This window comes from Lepidochelys kempii, chromosome 9, assembly GCF_965140265.1.
Source record: "Lepidochelys kempii isolate rLepKem1 chromosome 9, rLepKem1.hap2, whole genome shotgun sequence".
Taxonomy (NCBI): Eukaryota; Metazoa; Chordata; order Testudines; family Cheloniidae; genus Lepidochelys; species Lepidochelys kempii.
The window spans coordinates 81,421,224-81,431,169 of NC_133264.1; the positions used below are offsets into that span (position 1 = coordinate 81,421,224).

The 9,946-nt window shown below is 35.8% G+C and overlaps 1 protein-coding gene across 1 annotated transcript; it reads left to right on the plus strand.

The window, feature by feature from the left end:
- Positions 1-9,405, plus strand: CDX4 (caudal type homeobox 4). Its single transcript, XM_073361076.1, has 3 exons — positions 1-427; positions 6,487-6,632; positions 9,199-9,405. The coding sequence occupies exons 1-3, from the start codon at positions 1-3 to the stop codon at positions 9,403-9,405; spliced, it is 780 nt and encodes a 259-aa protein (XP_073217177.1).
- Positions 9,406-9,946: the final 541 nt, after the last annotated feature.

The window sequence follows — 9,946 nt, forward strand, 5'->3', positions numbered from 1 at the left end:
ATGTACGTAAGTTATCTTTTGGATAAAGAAACCAGCATGTATCCAGGATCCGTAAGGTGCAACAACAATCTACCGGTGCAAAACTTTGTCTCCACTCCATCCTATTCAGATTACATGGGATATCATCATGTGCCAAGCATGGACAACCCTGGACAGTCTTCAGGAGGTTGGGGATCCCACTATGGCACGCAAAGAGAAGACTGGAATACTTATGGCCCAGCACCCTCCAGCATAGTTACTGCTGCACAAATCAATGGCTCGTCTCCTGGGCAGGTCTCCTACAGCTCTACTGATTACAATTCCCTGCATCCTGCTGGATCTGGAGTTTTACCTCCTGTAGATACAATTAATGCAGAGCAAATCTCTCCCAACAGTCAAAAGCACAACTCTTATGAATGGATGAGAAAAACGCAATCTACTACTGCAGGTAAGTGAACTTTCAACCCTCTAAAACATTTTCTATTATCTTTCACTGGTCTCATTTATAGAGAGTCTTAATTGGATCTCATACCTAGCTGGATTGCTCATTATATTTAATGTAGCACTTTATAAATACAGTTTGAACTAAATTCGTACTAGTTTCACTTTTCTCTTATAAATGTTTTTTAATGTTGCTTGTGTGGAATGGCTGCTGTGTTCTACCTTAGATCTGGCTACATTTCACAAACTATAACATGATCTTTGCACATAGTCTGTAATGCACTTTAAGATCCTTTTGGATAAAATGTATTGTAGACAAAATATTATTAATGTACATGCAGAAAACAGTATTCATAACAAAAATTATTTAACTAAAAGAAAAGCCATTTAATAAGTTTTATGAGAAAGTGTTAAATGTACTTACTTTTAATAGTCATATTTGCAAAAATACTATGTTACTATCTTGCTAGCTATTGAGCAATAAATGTTTTGACATCTTCAGTTTGGCTTTATTCTTTCAACAATTCTTTAAAAGAGAATTCAGTTTAGGCCCCTCCAACTATGATGATTAAGCCATTTTCTCCTGGTTAGTATATTTTTTATTTCACTTAGTGGATTTATCAATTGAGTAGATACATTCCCTGGCAAGCGATCAGCCTTAATTATGATTTTATTGATTGTATAAATTTTTTTGCAGACATGACAAGTCCCAACGAAAGGAGAGCTTCTCATTTCGGTTTGGTTTTCTTTTTAGTTGTTTTTAAAAGTATCTCCTTGTTCAACAGGATTTTGTTATGTGTTACAGTTAGACATTTAAAAACCTCCCTTGTTCAAACTGTCAGAGCTTGATGTGCTCGATTTTGTGACAAGCTGCATGCCAGAAGACCCTTTCTGTGTAGATCAGCTGGGTGTAGATTATGTGTAGCAAGGCCTGCCAGCTGCTAAATCTATTGTTAAGGTTAAAAATAGTAAGTGTGTGTTACACACCATCAAAGAAAATGGCCTAAGGAAAGAAGGGCAGTTACAACTGGAACAATCTTACAGGATACATATATTCAGTTACAGATGGCTACTAGTAACTCAAGAACAAGATTAGTTTTGCAATTGTTTTTCAGCCAAAATGTCCATGTTTAGTTTATATTTCATTTTTGTTAAAAAATAAAAATAAACCTAAGCCAGTCTTCAGATATCACAGAGTGTCCATTTGGAGCCTGTATATGTCCATACGTACATGGTTCCTCAAAACCAGGCATATTAATAGGATCTGGTTTTCTCCTCACATTCTCTTGTGCAAATCAAGAGTTCATTCATGTAAAACGGATGTAAGAGTTGGATGGACTCAGAAGAGCTGGTGTGACTGAATTAAAGGGCAATGGGACAAAATTCATCCTTGTGATGTAACTCCACTGAATTCTAATTGAACTAGTATGTTTAAGGAATGAAATAGATACAAAAAATCAGGAAGCCGAGTTCCATACAGTACTTAAGAGTTTACCAACATCGGAAGCCATTAATAGGCCCAGACCTTGTAAAGACTTATACACAGGCTTAATTTAATGCACTGAAGCCCCAATTCAGCCAAACATTTAAGCAGATGCTTAAGGCCATCTTTATTCAGCAAAGTACCTAACACATGCTTTGTGAACAGAAATGGACTGTTTAATTGAGGCCTGTGAATAGACTCAATTTAAGGGACAGTTAAGCAGGTAAGTTTTTGCCTGATCAGGGCTTTAGCTTCCCAGGGCCCAATCTTTTGAGGTGTTGAGCACCTTCAACTCTCCCATTTGACTTCAATAGTTTGAGTTCACTCAGAACCTAACAGGATCAGGTCCAAAAATGTCTTAATCTTGTGAAAAATAAATTCTATTTGGGAAAATGAAGTATATCGTGTGAGATGTATATATAACACAGTCCAAACAAGATTTCACCAAGCTTGATTTTTTAATTTTAAAAAAGGAAAATACTGAATGTAAAAGGTAGTTAATGTTATTAGTCCCACACATGTCCCTAGTAATAGTCCAAATGTAAATACAGTTTTAACAATTTGCTAAAAAGTCTCTACATTTAAAAAAAAAAAAAAAAAAAACCTAAACGCAAAGGAAATAAAATTAAATGGGAATCATACAGGCTAACTGATCAATGCTTTCTCTAGAAGATATTGCAATAAGAAGAACTTAAAACATTCCATCTTCTATAGAATTAAAGAAATCAAAGACGGAAAAAGCCTGCTGAGTCATCATATCCACCTCTACCAGTGTAGAACTGCTCCCCCATATGTATTAACTAGAGCTCTGTCCAGTCTAGTTTTACATGACTCTAGGAATAAGATTTCTCTCACTTTTCTTCCAAGACTATTTCATTGTTAAGAAACTATATCTGAAATATATGGCCCTGACCTACAAAGATTTCATATGTACTTAATTTTACTCATTGTGAGTAGTCTGATATAACTCAACTTTATTTCAGCACATGTAAGTCTTTGCATGATTGGGGCCAAAATGTATTAAATGAAATGAAATGCGGGAACTTTCCTAAATGTAGTGCTGAAGATATCAGCAGGGATTACAAAAATAATGTCAAAATCTCTTCTCATACTTAATGCATTAAATTTTGACAATATATTTTGTACAGTACATACTGTAGCAAAATACTACATTTTGCTGGATATATTTTAAATTCAGTTGCATCCAAAGCAAAACCATTAAAAGTAATAACTCACCAAACCAATTCTCAGGAAAAAAATGCTGCAATAAAAAAAGAAAATTATGATTTGATACTTTCCAATATTATGGACTCTTTGAAATGTAATTATTAATATATTTTTGTATAAACAATTACATATTATATAGTCCTCTAAAACTGTATTTTCAAAGAAAATGTTAAATTCCATTCTTCAAAAGCTACAGTGCAATTATGTTGGGGTTTTAAAAATAAGAAACACATTATTTCTGTAGTATCTGGGTGAATCTTGCCCATATGCTCAGGGTTTAGCTGATCGCCATATTTGGGGCCGGGAAGGAATTTTCCTCCAGGGCAGATTGGAAGAGGCCCTGGAGGTTTTTTGCTTTCCTCTGCAGCATGGGGCATGGGTCACTTGCTGGAGGATTCTCTGCTCCTTGAAGTCTTTAAACCACGATTTGAAGACTTCAATAGCTCAGACATAGGTGAGAGGTTTTTCGCAGGAGTGGTGGGTGAAATTCTGTGGCCTGCGTTGTGCAGGAGGTCAGACTAGATGATCATAATAGTCCCTTCTGACCTAAATATCTATGAATCTATGAATTATGCAACAAGAATTTTTTAAAAATGCAAATTGAATCAAGCTGTATGCCTTTCAAGACAGGGTGCCACAAACTGAAAGGAACACATCCCTATTTCCCCAAGATTTGATCCTGTTTTCGCTGGAGTCAAAAACAAAATCCCTATTGATTTTAATGGTGTAGGATTAGACCTTAAATCCAATTTATTTTTAAACCAATTCAAGTAATGGTATAAAATGAAACTCAGTATTTCCTTCTCTTATATCATATTCTGCGAGGGGTGAAAGGGGAATGGAGGGAGGAAGGAAGGCACATTTATACAGAGGTCCAGAGAACGTATTTCAAACCGCCAAAGAAGTGCATGTGGAAATTGTAGGGGGAGCAATCTGGCAAACCACATTCACAAAAATATCAGCATTGAGTTCAGTGGGATTATTAAGAGTAAAGATTATTCATGCATGGCTTGCAGGAACAAGCCTCAGACACGTTTTCTGTTTCGACATATTACACACATTTTATATAGATATGTGTGTGTTTAGATAGATCACGATGTACAATTAGTTCAGATGTCATCACAATAAAAATCTGTTGGAAAATGAAATAGGAAAGAAGCCATGAGGAAAAGGGCCAGGTACCAGTTCTAATGCTAATTTATTTCACTTTGTAATCCAGTTGTGACATCTATTTTTTCCCTGGGCTACATTGTCTTGGATTTTGAGGCCTATCTGTCATATTGAGGCAACAGACCCTTTTAACACTTCTCTCTGCTTTGATATGCAGCCCTGTCTCTTCCTTCTCCCTCTTTTCTTCAGGAGTTATATTGCCGGAAAGGGTGATGATTTTCACAGCAAATAAAGAGGCCTTCTCCTAGCTTTATTGTCTTCAGAAGAAATGCTCTGTGAATTTTATGGCCAAGTGGAATGGGATAAACTGTTCCTTCTATCCTACTCCCTCGAATCTTGGTTATATTTACTGATTATGGAAAAGTTAGAATAACCCTGTTTAAACTCTTGTTTTCACAAGTTAGACTAATGGCTTAAAATGTAATTGGAACATAATAGCTAGACCACTGTTAACAGAACACCCATCACTTAAGCCAAATATTTCAAAGCCAGGACTTTAGCCATCCTAAGAAAAGCAAAATATGGGTTGAAATATTCAACAAACTAACATCACCAATAAATGTGACTTTTAGTGATAGAAACATTTCCTATTTAAAGTAATATTGGGTTTAGGAAATCACCCTAAATTGTGTAACTTAAGATAAACCACCAGGATTATCTACACAAATCAGCCGTGCTGTAGTCTACAAATTAAAAAGCCATGAGCAAAAGAAATATTCCTTCATCTATTTCTCTCCCTTTCTTTTTTTCCTAAGATGAAAGAGAGTCTGACATTTGTTTAGGGCTTGTAAATTCCAAACCAATTGGCTGTGTTTCTGAATGTGAAAGAGGTTCTTGATAAGATCTTCTTGTAGCTCTTTTGTGTGGCGTGTGCTTCATCTTAACACCTCAATGGAGTTTAGAGAACCACTTTAAAGGAGTCTTTGTCCTACAGTTTGTCCCAAAAAACCCTCACATCAAAAACAACCTGGGAAGATCAGAAGGATTTTACAAAAAAAACAAAAAAAAAACAAAACACCACACACCAAACACACCACCCTTCCCAATCAACTTTGGAAAGTGCTAAAGAGAACAAATACATTACAGAATGACCTCTCTGTATTAACATCTGATAATCTTACCCACAGAAAATGAAAGTTTATCTTCCAAACACCAAGTAATAGACATGGTAATAATATTAATCCAGCATACTTATGAGCATCTTTTGTCTGATTTTGTTTTGGGATGGGGTGACATTGAAATAGTTTTTGTACACTAATGTTAGGGCCTGGTACAACATTTTACCATGTGCCTTCAATTCCCAATAACAATTGAAGGCACTCTGTACCCATAATATCAAGCTCAAGAGGCATTCAGGACGCTGCAAACCTGGGCCTTTATTTTGCAGGTAATTCTAATTAAATGTTATTGAATTGCTATTTGTGCCCTAGAACTGAACAAGGTCACTGATAAAAAACATATTTACTATCTGTTTTTTAGTAGAACATTTCTTTAATTCTATGTTTGAAAGAGATGTGAAACCAATGTCTTAGGGCCAAATTTATTTCTTATGATACCTTGGTTGTACATCTCAACCAGACATGGAATTAAAGCATGTTTCTAAAAAAACAGATGGTGGCTGAATTTTAGTGCTGCGGGAAGTTACTCCTGTGATGTATATGTATGCATATGCACACACAAAGACCACAGGCATCACTTCACCTGGCAGTGAAATACAGCAGCCTTTGGGGCAGAAGATAGCAAACACCAACAATTTATACGTTTACATCACATAATTTGTATTAAGTGCTTTAGGATCCTCTCAGAAGAAAGGTGGCATAGGATATTTACTTTGAGAAATAATTTTGATTGCTCATTATTTTGCATGTATTAGTAACAAAAAGTAATTAGGGAAAACTATGAAGAAATGACTCCCTAGAGCAATAATGGAACAGAAAGAAAGCATTAGTTAAAGCATAGATATAAGGAGATCTGGATTCTGCTCACAGCTATGCTATAGACACACTGTGTGACTCTGGGTAAGTCACTTAACCGCTCTGCACCTCAGTTTCCAAATCTGTAACAGAGAAAATAATCCCAAATGGGTAATGTGAGGCTGAATTCATTAATGTCTATAAAGTTTTTTGAGATCCTCAGATGGAAGATGCTATAGTCAAAGTATTAAAATACATGTGTTTCTTAAACAGGTAAAACAAGAACAAAGGAAAAGTACCGAGTTGTTTACACAGATCACCAGAGACTAGAATTAGAGAAGGAGTTTCATTGCAACAGATACATTACAATAAGGAGGAAGTCTGAACTTGCAGCAAACCTGGGACTATCTGAGAGACAGGTAAACGGAGCAAATACAAGATTTTTTTATATATTTCGTATTTACAGGCCAGGTCCTATTAATGGTAGTTATCAGAGATGATAAGCCAATGAATTCAGTGCTGATGTTCTATAAGTAACATAGGACCAAGACACAGTTGATTGGTTGCAGCAATGTAGCTGCCATGGCTATAGGAGCTGTAGAATATGCTAAATACAAATAAATAACAGTCAGTTTAACATAAAAACCTGGAGTCATATATGTTTTCTCTGGTTACTATGTGGGAAAAGTTTGAATAACTAACCATAAGGAATTAACCTCAAACCACAGGCATGGAAAAGCACTCTTTCTTGCCTACACACCAGCTAACCACATGTACACAGCTGGAATTTTAAAAAGACCCAATTTAACATAACATAGCATTGTTTTAGTTCTGTCCGTTATAACTATGGCATTCTCCATTTTGCTTCATTCTTGCAGTCGCAACAAAATGGTGACCCAGAAGAGATCTACAGCATCACGCTCAGTTCAGCTATCAGCAGACAGAATGAAAATGGAGAATGCAAATAGCAATAAAACATGTCTATGTATTTTTTGGTTTTGATTTATTAATATTACTTTCTGTGGGCCATATCTGCCTTTGATCTATGTGAGTTCAGTGCCTGGAGTGAGGGTCTTACATACCCCTGGATAGTCAGCAGTTTTTTCACCAATGCTTTACATTTTACAGGTAGCACACAGGTTACTTTAAACCAGAAGTTTTAGGGCCAAATTCTTATCCCTATGCACAGCTCAGGGCCCTAATTCAGGAAATCACTCCAGCACACACTTACATTTATCTCTAACATTAAGCACATGATTAAGTGCTGTCCTGAATATGGATGTTTCCCTGCAATTGAGCCAAAGTATATAGACACTGTTTAGGGGAAATCTATAGGTATTCAGGGTGGGGAATTCCCCCCAGAAATCACTAGATTGGATCCAGCACCTGTGGAGCACAGCTCTATGGTGTGCGGGAGATATAAACTAGTGTAAGGGGTCCCAGAATCCCACCCCTCCTTGTACAACAGAACTTTACAGGTTCTGCTGAAGTCAGTAAGAGGAGACAGGATTTGTTAATATTGAAAAAACTATCACCTCTCCAATACTTTATTTATACGGAGTGCCTCTTCCCTGCCTGGGCAGATCTAGAGATTTTTCTTTTTAGTTCTCTTCTGAGTAAACATATTCAGCTCTTTTGAATAGTCTCCTTCTTTAATTGCCTCCTCTTCCTCCACATGCAGACTAAGAGACAACATGGAGTAGAATGAGATCGCTAAAGAAAAAAAGGGGGGTAATGATGCATAGATGTTCAACTTTAAAACTAGGCGTTGGATTTTGAGGAATACATAGTGTAAACCAGCCTACCTACCTTACACTAAGGAGATTTCTGAAGTAATCAGTGCCACTGCTTAGAACCAGCAATTAGTCCTCTATTATGTTCAGTTACTTTTCTCTTATATAAAGGAGCCCTGTTTGTGAATGGCAATCTGTGCTTTTTATTAATATGGACTTTAATTTTATTGCTAGTAAAATTTTGACAAAATTTGTAATGATCTATTAGCATTTCTAAAACACACATCACATACATATCTAAATCCTGCTTATCACTTTGATTCAGTTTCTCCACTTGTATATATAATGGTGATAATGTAAATGACCTCTGTTGTAAAGTGTTTTGAGTTCTACCAGTGAAAAACATTATATGAGTTGTTGTTATTATCATCAATATCTATAAAGGAAGAGAAATGGTAGAATGCATAAGGAATGTCATGGAAAATACTGAAATTATTATAATGCCATTATATAAATGTTACATGCTCACATGCAATACAGCCTTCAGCTCTGGTCACCTATCTAAAGGAATGTAGCAAAAACACAGGAGGTTCTGAAATGTATCAGTGGGGACATAAGAGAGGTATACAAGATGATAAATGAATGATATGGTGAAGGTAGACCTTGTGATGATACACAATTAAATTGAAAAGGCAGCAGATTTAAAACTGATAAAAGTGAAATCTTTTTATATGCATCATTAGTCCATGGAACTTACTGTCACTAGATATCATTGAAGTCAAGAGCAGAGCAAGATTAAAAAAAAAGTGAACATCCACCTTTTGTTAAATAGTTTTGGGGGGTTTTTTAAGTGTGGAAGGTAATAAACTCTCATGCTTCAGGACATAAATCAACCTCTAATTAATGGAATAGAAAGAAACTTCTCTTATGGACATATTCCATAATTGCACGTTCCTCAGAAACATCTAGTACTGGCCACTGTCAGAGAAAAGATAGTGGAGTAGAGGGACCTCTGGTCTTTTCGAATAAGGTAATTCCTATGTTGCTGTAGTTCTAATTAAAACACAAAAATATCTATAACATGGGCAGACATGAGAAAGAAATAAAGTTTCTATTAGCTATAATATGGTTGCATAATAAACATAGCTTTTTCACTCCTTAAAGGTAATTTTTCCCTTTCTGTTGCTAATGTTATTGTACACCACTCTAACTACTTATCAGAATTAAACATACACTGTTTATAACATTTCAGGTGAAAATCTGGTTTCAGAATCGCCGAGCCAAGGAGAGGAAAATGATCAAGAAGAAAATCTCTCAGTTTGATGGCAGTGGAGGCTCAGTTCAGAGTGACTCAGGTTCAGTTAGCCCAGCTGAGATGTCTAACTCTCTGTTCCCACCACCACATGCAATAAATGGATTACAGCCCATTGAGATACAGCAGGTCATAGTCTCAGAATGAACAGGAGAAAGTGAAAAGGACTCATCTTTTTTTCTCCCCTTGAAATGTCAATTTTGTAAAGGACAATTCTCATTCAACTTGTGTCAGACTGCTAGCTGTCCTGCACAGGAACTAGGACTGTTTTCAAAATGTTATAATCATTGCAGCTATCTCAGGGAACCCTTGCTGCTAAAATCCATCACTCAGAAAACTTTGAGTAGGAGATAATTTTGCTTCAGATACTGACAGAGTGAAACAACTGAAAACTCAGGTGAACGTAGTTCTAGTCTGTTTATATATTGCGGAAAATTTCTTGCTGAACTGATTATAATGGACTAATATACCAGGAAATATATGATGCTGGGTGTATTTGCGCATTACTTTTTAAAAATACAATTAGAGTAAATTGTAGTTGTTTACAAAATGTTCAGATTTAGACTATCAAATGCCACCTTTTAAAAAAAGATAATAAAAGAAATGTTTTAACTCAACAAGAAATAATATTCTGTTCTATATAGGATTTTATTTCATGCTCATAATCATAGTATTTTAGCATCTATAT

Bases quoted from the DNA above. Each gene is read 5' to 3' on its own strand.
- CDX4 (XM_073361076.1), top strand. From the start codon at position 1: ATGTACGTAAGTTATCTTTTGGATAAAGAAACCAGCATGTATCCAGGA. The intron at 428-6,486 runs GTAAGTGAACTT...TTTCTTAAACAG, and splicing joins AACGCAATCTACTACTGCAG to GTAAAACAAGAACAAAGGAA. The intron at 6,633-9,198 runs GTAAACGGAGCA...ATAACATTTCAG, and splicing joins TGGGACTATCTGAGAGACAG to GTGAAAATCTGGTTTCAGAA.